Source organism: Telopea speciosissima, chromosome 8 (assembly GCF_018873765.1).
Source record: "Telopea speciosissima isolate NSW1024214 ecotype Mountain lineage chromosome 8, Tspe_v1, whole genome shotgun sequence".
NCBI lineage: Eukaryota > Viridiplantae > Streptophyta > Magnoliopsida > Proteales > Proteaceae > Telopea > Telopea speciosissima.
In genome coordinates this window covers 16,957,431-16,976,297 of record NC_057923.1, presented here as the reverse complement: position 1 = coordinate 16,976,297, position 18,867 = coordinate 16,957,431, and the positions used below count along the sequence as shown (strand labels likewise).

Sequence of the window (18,867 nt, the reverse complement as noted above, 5' to 3'; positions counted from 1 at the left end):
TACTCTTAAGATGCCTTTTCACTGATGCATATTGGGAATTGGGAAAGGGAAATTTGAACGGGTAGGGTAAGTAAACATAAGATCATAAGGTCACATATTCAACAATTGCTCCATTACATGAGCTCCAATCAACCTGTGCGTGGAAGTACCAGACCACCGTTACTTGATTTATCTATTATTTAAGTTCTTAATGACTTCTTTCAATATTAGCTGCTGGATTTTCTCTTTAATTTCATGAAAACAATTACGTTATGTTTGGTAGGAATAGCATTCCGATTCCAAGGATGTGCATTTTAATTCTCAGAATGTAAAATTCTTTCTTAATTGAGAATGAGAACATTGTTTGGATGCATGTTTTGCTAAATTGCATTCTTGACTTTAGAATGCTTACTTCTCTTAATGGATTCTTGATATAAAGATGAAATCCCTAAGCATTTCATCGAACAACTTAAGGGTAAAATCTCCAGCGGCTATTACAGGAGATGATATTGCAGCTGGAGTTGGATGAGCAAAGCAAAGTTTGATGGCTTTGATGCATCTTGACGTAGAATGTCATGGACGAACAACTCTGGCGTATATCGTATTTTCTTCAAGGAATGCATTGAATTAGTACCCTTGGTTCACAATGCACGGGAGGAATGCCTATTGATCTTCATTCCGGATATTGGCTCCATTTGCTAGTGGTGGTAATAAAGAGGGGAGAACCTCATTTTGTTGCCGCAGAGATCTTAGAATCAAAGAGAGCTCTTGGGTTAGCCCCAACTATAGCTGCATAATGCGTGCTCTGGTGCAAACCAGTTTGGGTAGCCAAGTTGATGGGCGTGGAGGCTGTGCCAGTCCCAATTAGTAGTAACCATGGAAAGAGAACTCAGAAGAGATTAAAATCTGAGTTTCACCATTAACAGACAAAATTGGAGAAGAGAAGGCTCGTTATTGTTACCAGTGGTTGCAAGGGGTTCACAAGAGGGACAGCATTTTCAGGCTCATGCTTCTAGGTTCAACAACTGATTACTGTGTCATGAAAGCAATCTTCAGAGCATCATACAATGCTAATGGATTAAATGTGCATTCCAGAATGGGCCTCATTCTTAGACGCGTCCTAGGATTTGAGAATGAGAATGTATACCCAATATCCTTTTTGACATTTCAGAACATGTTTATGATCCAGAATGCATACAAACGCAGCAATAATCTTTCCATTACGACGGATACAGTTCACTCATTCCATTTATCTTGTATTCCGATCTCCACATATTTGGAAGACTCAGCAACTCACCAAAGCGGCAAGATTGATTGAACCTATGGCTGAAACAAACATTACCATATGCTGCATTGGCACTGTATATCTGCCATCCCAACCATAAAGACCAGATCATAAGACAGAAAATTCAAAATGTGTATCCAAAACAAGATATACATGCTAGCAGTAAGCAACAGAACAAGCATATCTTCGAAAACCATCTAGCACACTAAAACGAATACAATTTTTTCAAACAGTTTTCTAGCCAACTAATCCAAAACTCAATATAATATTCAAATAAGAGAAATTCCCATCAGTAATAGTACAGTTTGTTATTCATCTCAAGATTGCAGGCCAAAGAAAATTGGAGCTCTAACTTTGTTTGCCTGGTCGAGAAGGTCCGAAGTACTTTGATGCCAATCCCATAATAGCAAACCTGGCAGAGTTCACACGAGTAAGGAGATTAGTATTATGCCTATCAAATAACAGACGCTATATTTTTCCACAGTGGCACAATAATCAAAAGTTCAAGACAGGCAACTTTATTTTTCACCCAATATGCAGGTTAGCTTCCAGGTTCTAATTCAGAAACATCATCTCTTTCAACTATTTGTGTTACTATAATCACATCAAAACCACCTTAAACTTGATCATGTTTGTAATGTAGTTTTTGTTCCCTCATTCCAGCTAAGACTTAAGGCTACGTTTTGTTGCACTCACGCTCCGTGGGACTCAATCTTAAGCAGAATTTATATTTCTTGATTCTGTTCCAATAGAATGAGAAATGGCATTTGGTAAATCAATTCTGGAACACAAAAAGATTAGGAACAGTGTCTGGAAGGTTCTTTTACATAATCAATTAGAGCACTACCTTTATTAATTATGAAAATGCTATTATGGCTTAAAAAACTACATAGTATTTACAGAAATGCCATTATTGCTTATGATTGTATTCTCATAAAGCAAGTAGAGGAGAATGTATAATAAATATTTTTTTGGGTAAGTATGTCTAATAAATATAAATGTTCATTAGATGGGCAGTACATCCATTTGTACGATTAGAGCCAAATCTCGAGTTAAAGATATTTAGAGTTAGCTCAGAAGGTTTTCCATCATTCATTAAGTTTAGGCACAAAATTCGAGTCAAAGTGAGAGAAAAATTAAGCTTGAACCATAATTCACATTTTCAAGTGAAGAAAAGATAAATGTCTAGTTGTCTACAATAATTGTAGCAATCTCTCCCCCACTCCCCCTCCCCTCCTCAAACATTCAATTCCCTCAGAATTTTTAATTCCTATAACAAATTTTATTCATAAAACCTACTGCTACTTTATTAATTGACTTTTAAGAGATTCATTTACAAAGGAAATAATACAATCTTGTGAAAAAATCAATAGTGGATCTCTTAATTGCAACTTGTCTTGAATCAATTCCAAATCCAACTATACCCAATTTCTTTCTTCACTCTCCGACATTCTCCCCCTCATCTCTGCCTTCTCCTCCATCTTCTCTACTTAAGCATAGATGTTGGAAAGGAGGATATAAGCAGATGAATCAAGTGGTTCCAACTGGCATTATTTTCTCTGCAACTTCCTTTTCGAGCTGAATATTTTCATTGTTCCTACAAGCTTGAGAAATGCCTGCCAAATTAATGAGCAAGCTCTGAATGGCTGTACATAGATTTGAATATGGCCTCTGCTTCTGGTACAAGGCCAGCATGACTACATGCAGAAAGAACATCAATAAAGGTTACAGAATTCAGTTTTTCTCCTGCGGTTTTCATGTTTAATAATGCATCCAGTGCTTCTCTTCCACACCCATGTATGCATGACCACAAATCATGGAGTTCCATGCGATCACATCTCTATAGTTTATGGTATTCTACAAAATCCTGGATGAATCATTGATGTCTCCAAACTTTGCATACAAGTTTATCAATGAAATAGAAACCAAAATATATGATTCAAACCCTCTGATGATGGCTAGGGCATGAAATTGCAACCCAAGCTTCAGGTCTCTGCATTTCGCACAGGACTTGGAAATACTTGCAAATGTCATGTGGTTAGGTTTTAAGCCATTCTCATTCATTAACATATAAAATCTGAGGGATTCTTCAGTGAATCCATTCTGTGCATAACCACAAGCAATGGCATTCCATGAAACAGAGTCAGTCAAAGGGATCTCTTTGAAGATTTTGGATGCATTATCCATCATTGCACAACTAGCATACATGGTCAGTAAAGATTTCATCAAGCTTGTATCAGAAAAAGGTCCCAACTTTTGGATCTGAGCTTGGATATGCTTGCCAGTCATTGAAGCCTTGAGGTAGCCACATATTTTTTCCATGCTCTTAACTTGCTACATTGTGAATACATCTCTAGGAGGGCTATTCTAAGGAGCAAGACCTTCTCAAAATCAGTCTTGATGATACAACTATGAATCTGTTCTCTAATCTCTAAAGCAGCCAACAAGACCCATCCCAATGTCTCCTTCACTGTTCAATGCATAACCTGCAATAAGGGAGTTCCATGTAACAATATCACGAAAGCTTAGCCCCCTCAAACAAACATGTAGCTTCCTCTAATAAGAGGTATGAGCTTGCACACATTGCAATAAGATAATTCACTACAGAAACGTCAGAGTCCAACCCGACCTTAATGATGAACCATGAATTTGCATTCCATGATCAATAAGCTCACTGCTTTCACAGAATCTTATAAGACTAGTATGTGCAAAACAACTAAGGGGTATTCCTATTAAATGAGAACTTCCGAATGGATCAAAAGCTTCACTGGAACTACCTAGTTGAAGATAACCTCTTAATAAGATTTCTCATAAAGTTTCATCAAAATTCTTCATTCCATCAAAAACATGTCTCTTGGTCCCTTGATGTCACCACACCTACCATAAGCTGTCAAAAGAGCATTTCCCACAAGTAGATTAGATGAGAACCCATATCTAAACACTATGTATTTGTCTGCAATTAACCAGGCTACCCATATTAGTCAAAGCAACCAGAACAAAAGCAAAATTCGGCTGACTAGGAATGATTCCAACCTTCCCATCTCATGGTAAATTGAAAACCCCTCATACAAATAAAAAAACCCGAACCAACAAGTCCAGAAATCATGGCATTCCAAGAGACAACTCTTTCAGGCATTTTCTAGAAGAATTTCGGTGCATCCAAAATAAGTCCATCTGTGCTACAAACATGAAGAAGATTGTTGAAAATCAACAAATCTGATTTGAACCCAGTTCGTGCAATGTACGCATGAACCATCTTCGCAACCTGAAAGGACCCAGGACTGGCAGAATTTCGCAGAATTGAGATGAGAAGAAAGGGTTTGGTGATATGGTTTTCGAGCCAGAAACCTCCTCCAATGGAGCATCTGTGACTTCTGAACTTTGATTCTCTTCAGTCTCCTAAACTGACTCATTCTTTGCTTTCTTCTCTCGTTTCTTCAGCTTCTCAGATGGTAAAACCACAGGTACTAAAGCATTTACTCCCATCGAAGAAGCTTTCGCCGAGCTCCTCATTACCTGGTTGCTCGGTCTCTTGACATTTGTGCTTCCTTGTGATCGATTCTCTCTCTCTCTCTCTCTCTCTCTGGTCTGGGCTTCTTCTGCAAGCCTCACAAAGATGGGAATGCTCTTAATAGGCAAAGCAAATGAATCGAGAGGGTTTGGGGGCGTGGGTTATTGGGATCAAATGAATTAGGATAGTTTCATTTCTTTTTTCTTAATCCGGATCGCAGTAGCATCTTTAAAATGCTCCTTGATTCTTGATTCTTGGTGAAGTTTTACAATGGTTCAATCTGTGGGAGCAAGGAATTGAACCCGACATGCCAAGCAGAATTCCACTCCCAAATTGATTCTAGAGAGCAAGAATCAATAGAATCAAGAATTGGGAGTGCAACCAAATGTAACCTAAGTGTTTACAATTTCTGTAGGACACATCAGATCAGTCCCCATTGATCATGATCTAGATTGGGATCAACCAATCTTCAAAACCATTGTTTTTGAAAGGTGAGCTAGCTCAAAGTTTGGTGCCATGCCTCTTCTCTTCCAATGGCCTTCAAGAATCTACTTGTTGACCAAGGAGCTTCAGCAATCAGCAGCTGCATAAAGCTGTGGCAGAGTTGCTCAACCCTGCCCTTTGGAATTTGGAGGGTTGAAAGAATGAAAACTATTTGGTTGGTGATTCTAATTAGATAGATTTAAGGTGGCAGCTTCCTATATTTTGGAGGGTAAACACTGGTAGAAGTGGGCAAAAATGTTACTTGCAGTCAGATCATTGTTCTCTTGAATGGTCGTGACAAATCATCTCTTTACCTGACAAAGTTGTTTTTTATCCCCAGTTCCAAGTTTAACCAGGAGGACTTTTCTGGTTTGGACTGCCAACCTCAACAAGATTTGAAAGTTAAAGCTATCATACAGAACATCTCATCCACGAAAACCCTAGAGGACACAATGCCTGTTTTTTTTTCCTTGTTTAGTGTTGAACGGATCTCCAAGTGGTTCATGAAGGTGCTAATTATGTAAACTGCCACAGATTTGGAATTTTAAGGTTTCTGAGAATGGTAATAAAAATTAATGACAAAAATAAAGTCAACTCATTTTCATGTTTAGAATCTTGAAGTCCATTATGTCATAGCAAATATTTCCACAAACTACAGGGAAACTAGTGGTACAAGCAAATGGTGTTTGCTAAACTACCCAAAGGAGTCATAAATGTCTGAAGAAAAATAACTACACATAAAAAAAAAGGTGAACCCAGTGCACGCGGTTCCCGCCACTGTGGGGTCTGGGGAGGGTCATAACGTTCGCAGCCTTAACCCCACTTCGCGGAGAGGCTGTTTCTTGGATCGAACCTGCGACCACTTGGTCACTATGGAGCAACCTTGCTGTTGCGCCAAGGTCCGCCCTTGAAGGCTACACATAAGCTTTTATAAAATAAAAAAACCCTCTTGTAGCCTTTGCTCTTGCTGGGAGATAGTGGTCCTACTTCCAAGGATCGAGATCTCGGTTTCAGACCTGGTTTTGGTCAGGCCTGAAACCGAGACATGCTGGATCTTGTTTCAAGGTTTCAACATTGGGTTTCGACCTTGGGTCTCCCTGGGTTAAAACCAGTGTTGAAACTTGGGTTTCGTTTCAGCCAGGCCCGAAACTGAGACAACTCAGAGATTTCAGTTTTGACCAAGATTTAGTTCCATGCCTACTTCTAAGCCTAACTTATTCTTGGAACCAACTAGCACCACCACTAACGCATTATAACAAATTTAATGATATTTATTTTCATTTTTTCTTTGGTACAGAAGATGTTTGTTCAAACCTATATTAACCAACTCATATATTAATGGACTTAGATACCTACTTCAAATATTCCAATGTATCATATAATAATGCTCCTCCCACTTGCTCTACTTCCTCTGTTTATGCAAATGAGAATGATGTGAAGCTGTGAACTCACACAAACAGGCTCCTAATATGCCCATTGATGTGGACGAATAATGAAAGAGCACATTTGGTTTGTATCACAAACATTTTACAGTCCAACCAAACCCAAACAAGAACAAACAGTTTCTCTTTGATGACCAGTTAAACATGTGAAATCATCGACCAAAATCCCCTCTGTTGACCATTAGGACTGTCCAGTCAATCATATTTTTCAGTCTCCAACTGAGTTCAGCTAAAAACCTTCTATGCTAATTGGCCCAAAGCATGTGAAATCACTGACCAAAATCCCCTCTGTTGACCATTAGGACTGTCCAGTCAATCATATTTTCCAGTCTACAACTGAGTTCAGCTAAAAACCTTCTATGCTAATTGGCCCATACAAAAGTCTCAGAACAGAACCCACATTAAAATAAACAAAAAAAGTAGTGTGTACCAGTGTCCTTTGAACTACAATAGCGAAGCTTAAAATGAAGATCTGCGAGTGAAATAAGGACCCAAACTCTAAGCAAAAAATATTAAGAAACAAAATTTCAGATTAATAGCAATGAAGAAGGAGAAAGACTGGACAAATTAGTGGTTAAACACCTCCATGCTAATGAAGAAGCCATACACCAGTCACGGTGTGTGTTGTACTTTTCAAATAAACCTTAAGGCATTAGACATGTTTTTATGTTAAAAGGGTTGGATACTTTTTTGAAGGTTTTCTTTTTCTTAGTAAGGCGACTACGGTTGAAAACGAAAGAAAGCTGTACCCGTAGAAGTGACACTTAGGGGAGATGGTGGGGAGGGGACATCAGTTGGAATAAAGTTCCTTAAGAAATCTCAATAGTTAACAACTTATCAATATATTTAGAAAACTAGAAATCATACTAGAAACAATCTACGAAAAGTAAAGGACTGTGAAAGACAACAGCACCAGGAAAAACCCAAAATTTTCAGAAACACCAAGGTCCAGAGAAGAGCTTTACTTACATCATGGCCATGGAAACTTGTTTTAGATCATTTTCGAAATTCTGCATGTTGGCGAGTGATTGAGCACAGAATATTATAGCAAGCCACGAGCAGAGCTTGTACTGAAAAAGAAGAAATTATCAATGTAAGCCATCAATTAGTCTAATCCAAATCCAGAGGTCATCTGTCCACATAGCTTGCATAGGAAAAATCGTATAGAGATAGATCTGTACGACCTGAATACATGTGAAAGGGGTTTCCCAATCCAGTAAAAAAAAACCCATTAAGGAATTATAAATTCCAAACCGAGAATCATGATACAAGAGAAACAAAAGTAAGATGTAAAGAATGGCAAATACCCTGAACAAGACTCCGGCAACACCGAAGATCATCGCAATGAAGCCAGCATAATTGATGGGAAGATCTTGTGAAGCCACTGTTGGCGGTACATAAGGCTTCGCCGTCAAAGGTTGGCGTGGATCGCTTGCAGAAGAGTTGTTATGCGACATCTCTCTCTCTCTCTCTCCTGTAACCTGTGGGAGTTTTTTTTTCTGGGTAACCTTTGGAAAGAAGGGCAGAATATGTAATTTGAAACCAACTCCAAAGTCCAAAGGGTATTCTTGGCAAAGAGGGAAGGTAAAATTGTAAAATGATACCACATTTGCGAGCTTTTCAACTCTAAAGTCAACTTCTATTCTCTGCGATTTGGCTACAACCACAAAGAAGGCCACAAAAAGGCGTGCACTGAAATGGCTATTACGGAAGCCCTTGCTTCCATTACTTCTTCTTCGGGGATAAAGGAATCGAACGTTCAAAGCAGTGACCGCAACCCTAACTCTAACACTGCTTCTCCTTCTCTTTCCCCTTCTGTAACACGACTATGGAGACCTGCTGCGCAGCGAAATCTCAGAAACCAATGGTCCAAGTTGCTATCTTACAAGCAACAATGGGTGTCTGCGTCTGCCAGTGGCAGAACTCACGCAACATCCCTTGTTAATGCTTGTCTTTCACAGAGGTTTACGATACTCTCGTTGCGTCCATTTCTCAATATACTGTCTGCGCTATGGTTTGCTCATTTGCTGTTTCTACTTTTTCTTAGAGCATAATTCTAATAGTTCCTGAGTTTTGTGCGGAATGTTGAGCCAGATACATGCCTGCGATGGATTTGGGCGTTTTAAGCGATATGGCGGATATTCGAAAGAGAGCTTGCCATAAATTGGCTTTACAGCAAGTAAATTCTTATATTTGACTAAAATTCTTCCATTGAGTTTGATTTTTTATCAACTGCTTAGATTTTTGTTTATGCTTGGCATGTTAATGTTTCCTTTCTTCAGTTTGATCTCATATCTTATTCTTAAGACATGAATGTATCTTCTTCTTACTTATTGAATCTTGTTCTAGGAATCTCATGAGAGAAAACTTTTATCTTCTTACAAAGATATGGTATGTACACTTCTCATCCATGATTAGTTTATTCATAATCTAATATTTCTTAAGTTGGAGGGTTGATGTGTAAAAAAGTAGTATGTATGTTACACTAGATAAGTTAGCTATGACTGTGTCACAGGAGAAAATAATCTGCCTCTGTTGTTCCTTGATGAAAATGCCATTGGTGTATACTAGTAGGAAGCAAAGAATGGAGATGATTGTGCCAAACCTCAGCTCATAAAACTTGTCAAGTTATGTTCTCTACATTGTAATATTTCTAAAAATCCATCTAACAAGGAAATTGCATTACTTTTGAAATCAACCTGTGCCTGTATGGTCATTCCCAACTTCTTTTGTGGGTCAGAAAACCCAGACTTGCTCCTAAAAGGTCAGTTCATTGCATTGTTTGGCTTGGTTGTTCACCATTGAGTGGATTTGGTTGGTCAACCAGCAATGTGGAAATATTTTATCTCTGGTGGAATAGAAGGATTTAAGTGAACATGTACCTAGGATATTCAGAAGCACCAAGTGATTGGAAAATGTATCTGCTTTTCTTTTATTTTTCATATGAAAGTAGAGATTTCAAAAGCAAGATCCCTTGAGTTTCATATAAAACCACTAAAAACACCTGTCACCACATGTTTTCATCTTGAATACCTAAGGCTTTTACTCTATATTTCTAAGAGGCAAGCTTGGAAAAGAATGCCACCAATCCTCAGGGAGTGTAGGGGAAGAGTCCGGGGGGGGGGGGGGGGAGGAGAAGAAGGGAAAAAATTTAAGAAATCTAAGAAGGAGAAAGGAAAGAGATTGAGAGGGTGGTTTCAGTTGCAAAACAGAGAGATTGATGTAATCCGGGGTTCTGAAAACCTGGTTTGGATCGGTTATGGGCCCTCTCAAACAATAAAAATCAAAATACAAGGAAGCGGCAACAATTCTGTAAATAGTCTGGAGTTTTCAAAAGAGATGGCACTTTGTTAATTTAAACAGAATCTTAAAGGTAACTTAGGAAGACAATGAAGAAAGGATAGGAAGGCCATTTTTAATTAAAGGAGGGCTAACTTGGAACAAAAATAAAATAAAGGACCAAAGGGACTATGGCCAAAAGGGAGAGATAATATTGGCAAGCCAAATATAAGAAAGGATTGAAGAAGAACCGAGAGGTTGTCTTCAACCTCCAGAACTTGAACCAGCATCAACAAGGAGGGAAAAGATCGATTGGGGATTTCAAGAATGTCCTTGGATGGCCCTATAGCTCTCAGCCCGGTATTGCCTAAGAGTTCCCTTGATCCTCACTCCAATATCGGATAGATCCAGCATCCAAAGACTGGAACAACTCTGAAATCGAAGTCAAGTTCAGATGAGTACTGGTAAGTATCTCTGAACAGAATATGATTTTAGGAGTGAGACTGTTCGCTACCGTTTCACCTAAAAGCTCAAACTATTAGTGAAGGGCAATTTCAATGTATACATCAACACTCCTCCGCCCGTGCAGGCCAAGATCCTGTGGTTCTTGCACGTGGAGCTCACAGCATTTCCTTGGGAAAATTCTTCCGATGCACTTCCCTGGAGTCGAACACTTGACCTCCCTTCTTTGATACCATGTTCGCTACCGTTTCACCTAAAAGCTCGAATTATTAGGGAAGGGCAGTGTCAATGTATAAATCAACAGAGACCGTGCGATTGGTGTTGCCTGGGTAGGTTAGATGAGTCCCAAAAGATGAGGGAAAACACAAGAGGGGGGAGATTGATTGAATCTGATTTTGGGGAAACCAAGGTACCGCTGGAACAGAGGAAAACAGCAGCAGGGAGAATAAAAAAGAGGGAGATGGAAGGATAACAATGGGGGTGAAGAAGGACAAAGGAAAAGACTCTTGCAGCCACAATCATGCCTCACTCACAGTAAGCAAACTCAATAAACTTCCTGTTCCAAAATCTAAAAATTTGTCTTTGATTACAAGTATATAAATAGAAGAAATGAAACAATCAAAGACTCCTATTCCAATTCTAAAACTAAAATAGAATTCAAAACTACTAGTCTATCTCCTACAATTCTATCAACATAAATGAAATAATAAAAGGAACTAACCCAAAGAAATAAATAACTACTACCAGTCCTTGTTAGACCAAAAACCTGGGTTAGGCCGGTTCCCTCTAGGCTTGGGTTTCCAAACCCAGTTGTGCCGGTCCAACCATTCGACTGCCACTGCGTCAGAGAGTATACATATACTCTTGTCCTACATATATGAAATCTTGAACTTCAGTAGACAAATAATATTTTCTTGGAACCTTTAGAAAATTTTTTCATTTCAATAAGAAAAAAGAGTTCAAATCAACAAATGGGGCGTTGGTGTTATATTTCTCTGCTTATTTGTGCAAGTAATTTGTTTCATTAAATTGCTATTATCAAGTTATATGTTTTATCAGTTCCAAGGTTTTAGGTTCCGGTTTCGCCCCTGGTTTTGCCAGGCCACGAAACCGAGTTCTGACGAGATCTCGGCGAGTTGGTGTATTTTTCCCCGTCTTGACTCGGTGGTGGGTTTCGGTGGCCATATGGCCAAGATAGGTCTTGAAACTTGTCATCCACTCTATTTTAGGGATTCTAAACACAATGGAAACATTAGTTTTTACAAATTCAAACCTACAATGATACTTTGACTTTGAACCCTAGGTTGGTAGTCTACGACATAGGTGAGCTCTACCCTAGGCTATTCCACGCAATATTTAGAACACATAATTAAAATAGAGGTGTAAAACAACTTAATTAAGTATTAAGAATTTAAAAAATCAAACCATAAACCATTTAAGCATTAGACATCATATTCATAATCATCTATGGTGATGGTTTGACGGTTTGTTAATAATTGTTGTGTAGCAGATCAGAACACTAAAGCACCAAGACCGAGACTGAGAAGAGAAGATGGAGAGGAGGAAAGGGGACTGTATCGAACTGACTGGTCCCCCTCTTCATTGTCTTATTTATAATCAGAGAACTAGATTACAAATGAGAACTCCTAATCATACTAGGATCCATAAACAGAAAGTAAATAAATCTAGAACTAAACCTAGATGTAATCACAATAGAAATAGGAATGACTTAGAGAGGAATTTCGACGAGGATATTTTTATATCCTAATTGAGATTAACTCCATCCCTAGCCACCCGATACACTTGAACACTCCCCCTCATGCTGGAGCGTACAAATCACCAAGACCCAACTTGGAACAATACTACGGAGAGCAGGACCAAACAATGGCTTAGTAAACACATCACCCAGTTGATTGGTAGTGGAAACAAATTGTGTTGAAATCAACTTCTTCATAACAGCATCCTGAACAAAGTGACAGTCAACTTCAATGTGCTTTGTCCTCTCATGAAACACTGGATTATTGGCAATATAAATGGCGGCTTGATTGTCACAAAGCATCTGCATAGGCTGAGTGATAGGAAACCCTAACTCCTGAAGTAACGATTTTACCCACATCAACTCAGCAATAGTATGTGTCATGGCTCGATACTCAGCTTCAGCACTCGATCTAGCAACAATGGTCTGTTTCTTGCTTTTCCAAGTGACTAAGTTACCTCCCACAAAGGTGCAATAACCAGTCGTGGAGCACGTAATACACGACAAGAAACATCCCAGTGAATCTTCTTTGGTGTTTGCATAGACTGACTAATAACTCCAACGACAAAGGAAATATCTGGTCTAATAATAGGCAAATAAATGAGTTTGCCAACAAGTCTCCTATATTGATGTACATTTGTAAAGTCTGCACTCTCACTGGATCCAAGTTTTTGATGTGGATCCATGGGAGTATCAACGAGTTTGGAAGCCAGCATTCCAATTTTAAATAGGAGAGCAAGGACATACTTCCTTTGCAATAAGCTAATACCTTTCTTGCTGCGTAAAACTTCAATACCAAGATACCAAGAAAATATTTAAGAAGTTCTACCCAAAAAAAAAAATTGAGAATACCCAAATATTTCATCTAAAATTGTTGGTGAAGATAAGCCTTAACTTGAGCAATACTAGAAGCATCATTACCAGATATAATAATACCATCCACATAAATTACCATTATAACCACCTTTGAGTCCTGGCAACGAACAAAGACGGAATGGTTAGAGTGTTGAGCATTTATTAAACCATGCTATATCCTAGTAGAGATTCCTCTCTAGCCCTAGCCATCCGATACACTTTAACAGTTAGAAACTTGGAAAGAAACGTAGATTAAACAAATACAAGTGTAAGTGTGTAACAAGTCCTACCATTTGAGAGTAGCTAGTACAGAAACAAGTGTTGGGCTGGATCATCAAAACGACCATGTTATTAATTTGTTATTGTTGTTGTTGTTGTCGAATCAAGCTTTGCTCTTCTTTTTACCTAAAGCTGTTCTTGAAATGCAATGCAGCTATCTCTCTCTTGATGTTGAAGCTTCAATCTTGAATCTCCAAGCTTTATACTTTAGTTGAGGTGAGATTTGCCCAAAAAAAGCACCGAAACCCTCACCTCCAAGTGTTTTTTCTTTACAACAGAGCGAGAGAGGCCAGAAATCGAATTTATGTTTAAATCTTGCCAAGAGGGTGCCTTTTTATAGATTGGTTTGGTCCCGAGTCAAACCGAGATCTAGATATACCACGAGATCTCGACCGAGATCTTGCACAAATCCTGTATTGCCTACCATCTCGTCTCGGGACTGCACGAAACAGAGATATTTTCGAGATCTCACCAAGATCTTGTACTGTGATTAGTTCATTGCTATTTTGATCCTCTATCTTAAGCTATATGTTTGATAGTACTTTTTTTTTGTTTTCAATATTTACGAAAAATAAATATGGTTTTGTATTTACCTCATACTTTGTAAATGGCATTTACTGATGGATACATATGTCAATTAACTTCATCTATTGAAAATGTTAATTAACTGTTCCAGAATGGTGATCAAATCCTTGAATCAGTCAATATTTCACAGTATCTGATGACATTGACTTTTCCATTTATGATCTTGCTGTATGTCATTGACTTATTTACAGGTGGCCGTTGTCTCTCACATGGTCAACACTTGTAGCTCCATGCGATGTTTCCTTAAAGGGCCAGCCGGTAGCCCACTTGTGCAGTTCTCTAGTTATTCTGAGGATACGAATGACAGTGGTGATGGTGGGGGGATTCCAGTTTTCACATTTTGGCCAATCCCTTTTTTTGGTAACGCTTTTCGTGCTGTACATTTTCTATAAATCCTCTTTTAGGAAATTCCAAATTTCTGGGGTGACAACTGTTAAACTGAATTACATATTTAATTCCACGCCCTTGATAAATTGGGAAACAATAAGAACTACAGATAGAGCCAGGACAGGGATTTAACTAGGGCTTTCTATTTTTAACCAAACCAATGTTGGCATTAACTTGCCAATTATTTGCCACTCAAATTAGTGGGAGGTCAAATTTCATTAGCCAAATTAATTTGTTTTTAGCGCTAAGAGAATGTACTGACTTTATCATCACCTGTAAAAATACCTACATTTTTATACTTCCACACAGAATAACACTTAAAAGAAGTGCCAAGTTCACTTTTCCAGAGAGGCTAGGATTTTCTGCAAAGGATCCAGCAATCATCCAAGAACTTCTGCGTAGTTGTTCCAATTGACAATGCTGTTGGTGTCTTTTCTTCACTTATTTCTTGCACTTGTAGTGCAAAATTGACCATAAGATATGAGATGGTCGGGGGTTAGGTAGGATGAACTCTATGTTCAGAATTACACACCCCCATAATAGGATCTCAACAAAACTCTGAAACAAAATTTAGGTGAACAATAGGGTCAAAGTCAACCTTTTCTGATGAATGTCCGATTTTGACCAAGGTTCAAAATCCCAAAATGCTGCAATGTTCCAATGGCCAGATTCTAACCATAGGGTGATTCAGAATTAGCAAGTAGAATTCCGTAAAATCTGGAAAACGTTTACAAGGATGGACCCTGGTGCAGTCAAGAATTGACTGCTGCCAGGGTCGAGATCTGGTTTAATGGAAAGTCTCATCGAAGACTTGAGGCACAAGCTCTACCTCTTCAAGAACAATATCATGAGTGTCGACGCTTTCTTTTCGTTGTTCTCTACCACTACCTGATCTTTCACTGTTTCAGTTTTGTCTACTTTGATCTCTTCAACATAAACATCTTTAGTAGAATCTTCTACTCGTTGAACTTCCGTTTTTGAAGCTTCAAACATTGTCTTTTCTTTATCACTTGAGCTTTATCTTCGACTTCAGGTGATGAAGGTCAAAACATGAAGAAGAAAAGACCAAAACACTGTTCACATGAACAGTGTCACAGCCATAGTTTTAAAACTCACCGAGATCTTGGCTAGATCTCGGAAAACTCGAGGATCTCGAGCTGCTCAAGACGATATCTCTTACGAAATGTCAAATCAACATTGTTTTGAGAAACTCGACCGAAATTTCAGTGAGATTTCAGTAAAGTACTGAAATCTCGCCGAAATGGTACAAACCACCTTATAAATAGGCAGCAACTCGACCCATTCTTCGAAATTTCAAAGAAAACAAGACAGTTTCATGGTTTTGGACCTAGAAAAGGGGGGAAAAAGCTTGGACCTTGATTTATTTTGCCATATCCTCACTCAATACTATTGGGGGTCACTCAAACAATGTGTAGAATAGCTGAATAGGCAATATTACATTAAGGGTTCGACGTGTACTGCCAACCAAGGGTGCAAATCCAAAACACCAAATTGGGTTCTTTGTTTTACAACTTGAAGATTTAAATATGTTTGAGCCTAAAACAAGCTTCCCTTAAAATTTCAGAGCCAACTATGGCCATATGCCCACCGGAAAAAAAATTACAACTATGGTCTCTGATATCATTTTGGATGGTGATTGGGCCCCTCCAGCCACATCCTCCACCCAGTTGGCTCTTGTTTGGTCCTCTCTTAATAGTATCCCTAGGAGGCCAGCTGGTAAGGGTGATTTGGTTTCTTGGAAAACCTCTTCTTTGGGGTGCTGCTTGAATTTTTCTTGGAATCTCATAAGAACTCAAGGGTCTCTTGTTCCTTGGCGTAATTCAAGGCTAATATTCCCCATCACAGCTTCTCCTCTTGGCGTGTCCTCTCTTACTGCCTTCCAACGCAGTCCTTTCCCCTCCAGCGTCACATTGCAGTCTCTCCTTCCTGTATCCTTTGCTGGAATGTCTCTGAAGACATTGACCATCTTTTCTTTGGCTGCCCTTTCTCCTCCAAACTTTGGATTGGCCTCCTTGCTCGTTGCTGGCCTTGTAGGCGAAGGGTTTTGCCATTTCAGCATGAGTGGATCTTCGTTGACATGAAGTTTGGAGATTCTTCGGTTTTTGACAAAGTGGACAAGCTAGTGTTTAGCGCTGCCATCCACCATATTTGGTTGGAGCGCAATCTCAGAAGATGGACTTCAAACTCAAGATCTTTTCAGCAGATTTGGGATTCTATCTCTTTTGATGTCAAATGCCCTTCAGAGTGTTGACTCCTCCAGAAATCAGCATATTGTTTGCTTCTGGAGCCTCCTGCACTCCTCCTAGTGTAGATTGCTTCTATTTTTTCTTTTCTTTGGGCCTTGCCTTGTATATCCTTCCCCTTTGGGGCCCCCTTGTTTCTTCTTCTTTTTGTAATGAATTTTTTATTCACCAAAAAAAAAATTAACAATTAAAATAAAGAAATAAAGTCATTTAACTAATCCCGTTTTCCCATATGCCTAGCCTCTGCCCATATTATAGGCCCATTTAAGTGGCTTATTACAATAATTGGATCAAAGGCCTAACACATACGTAACCCAACTCAAAGCTTATTTCTAATAAAATAAGCCCATTTAGGTGATTTAACTGCATCATCTGTAGTCTTAAACTTTTCAACTGAAGCATGGCTATTCAGTATACCACAAAGCTGACAATGCTTTTCATATCTTAAGCCTGCAATTGGGTTTATTTCCTCGTCATTCTTGAAGTCATCCTGTTAAACTGATTGTTTCATTAGCAATACCATACATAGTGGGATCCAAATACTATCTGGAAAAATATTTTCTTTCTGATGGTTAAACTGATCATTTTGTTGAATGGCTATGATAATGTTAACATTTGCACAATTTCAGAGAACTTGGGACAGGAGCTACTTCAAATGTTTGCATTGGAGCTAAGTTTGAAGGTAACAGCCATTTGTTTTGTTGTCTATAATGTTCCATGTTGCATGAGCTCTTCTTCTGTGTGAGCTCCTTCCACTCCCCCCCCCCCCCCTTCTAACCATCAATTTTATTTCTTGATCTGGATAGCGGTTTATCTTGGTTGAGTTACTTTCCCTCAGTTGTGAGGAAGTTCCACAAGAAGGTGATGAGTTATGTTGGTCCAATGAGCTTTATCCGGGAGAATTCAATGATTTAACCATTAGTAACCTCTATTCCAAAGAAACTTGTCAACCAATTCTTCCAAGGTTAAAGGGTTGGGAATCTGAAGATCCAAGTACTGTAAGATCTGATCAACAGCCAAGACAAGAGATTTTACAGGTAATGGTTGTCTTGTCTTAGATAACTAATATCGGTGCATCTTTTTTGTGTGTATGTGCTTCTTTTTTTTTTTGGGGGGGGGGGGAGAAAGGGCACCAAAAATGAATAGGAAAAAAAATAAAGATGAAAAATCTAGGGGATTCTACATTTCGGAACAAACTATTGTCTATAAATAGCACTTACTACACATGTGAAACACTTCCAGATCAGCAAAACTCATCTTTTTCTTTTTTATGTTCTGAGACTCGATTCCCAACAAATTCTAGTGTGAAGATTACCAAGAAAGTACACGCTCTGATGCCAGATTTTAACTTTTTGAAATTGTTGTGATCTATTCCCTTGATCTGTCCCTTAAATATTAATCTGCAATAGATTTTTGAGACAGGTGTGCCTGGTCTGAACAAAAAGAGATCTGGGCTTCCAAGAAATTTTCCACATGGCATCTAGTTTTCAGCCAAAAGAAAATATTTTGCTCATGCGACCCTGCTTACCTACACAGTTCAAGGAAGCCCGCTTTTCTTGGAACTTTTAATTGAAATGTTTTGTAACTTCAATGGGTGATACCATGGACAGACAAAAACCCAATGTGTATTGAAATTCAAATGTGGCCAGTCAGAATGTCAGGGGCACTGCAGCTGATATGGTCAGGGGAAATTATACATGTGGCCAATCTGAAGGCCCCCTTTTTGGATTTTGAAGATGGCTGCATCATCCCTCCACAGCTGAAATGGGGGATTTCACCTAGCTAAAAGATCTATGTTAGGTCTAGAAAATTTTCACCCCTCTTCTCCCACTCCTCCTCCCCACCCATCCCTTTCAGTTGCTATCAATTGACGCTCTGAATCATTTGAGTTACAGGTATACCTAACAGCATGGCTTGCAGAGGTGAACCTAGATTCATACAGGTAAGCTAAGAGAAGAGAAAAGCGTTCTGTATCTATTTGACTCGAACATAGATCTTATTCTAATGACATAATCATGCAAACTTGACCATTGTGATTTGTAACAAAATTCTCTTAGATATATTTCTACCTAAACTTGCAGGGTGGATGAAATATTTGCCACGGCGGGGGAAGAAATGCATGTAAGCTTTTCATGAAGCAGCAAAGAAAGGAAGCTATCATCGAGAGCAAATGTAAAAGGGTTGCAGAAGTTTTAGTACAACTCCCTCTCCCCCCCCCCCCCACCCAAAAAAAAAAAAAAAAGAAAGAAAAAAAATACTGAAGTTTGAATCATCAGTCAAATCTGTAAATGAACCCTACA

The 18,867-nt window shown here is 38.8% G+C and overlaps 2 protein-coding genes across 2 annotated transcripts; one reads left to right on the top strand and one right to left on the bottom strand.

Annotated features, from left to right (window-relative positions):
- Positions 1-1,470: 1,470 nt before the first annotated feature.
- LOC122670815 (protein Asterix) lies at positions 1,471-8,204 on the bottom strand. The gene is made up of 3 exons (XM_043867812.1): positions 8,008-8,204; positions 7,670-7,770; positions 1,471-1,676 (listed from the first exon to the last, which is right to left on the bottom strand). The coding sequence occupies exons 1-3, from the start codon at positions 8,155-8,157 to the stop codon at positions 1,613-1,615; spliced, it is 315 nt and encodes a 104-aa protein (XP_043723747.1). The 5' UTR covers positions 8,158-8,204; the 3' UTR covers positions 1,471-1,612.
- Positions 8,205-8,397: 193 nt separating this feature from the next.
- On the top strand, positions 8,398-18,798 carry LOC122672088. The gene is made up of 8 exons (XM_043869589.1): positions 8,398-8,663; positions 8,795-8,879; positions 9,050-9,091; positions 14,108-14,276; positions 17,197-17,249; positions 17,374-17,604; positions 18,463-18,509; positions 18,649-18,798. Exons 1-8 carry the CDS (start codon positions 8,398-8,400, stop codon positions 18,701-18,703), a joined length of 948 nt encoding a protein of 315 aa, XP_043725524.1. The 3' UTR covers positions 18,704-18,798.
- Positions 18,799-18,867: the final 69 nt, after the last annotated feature.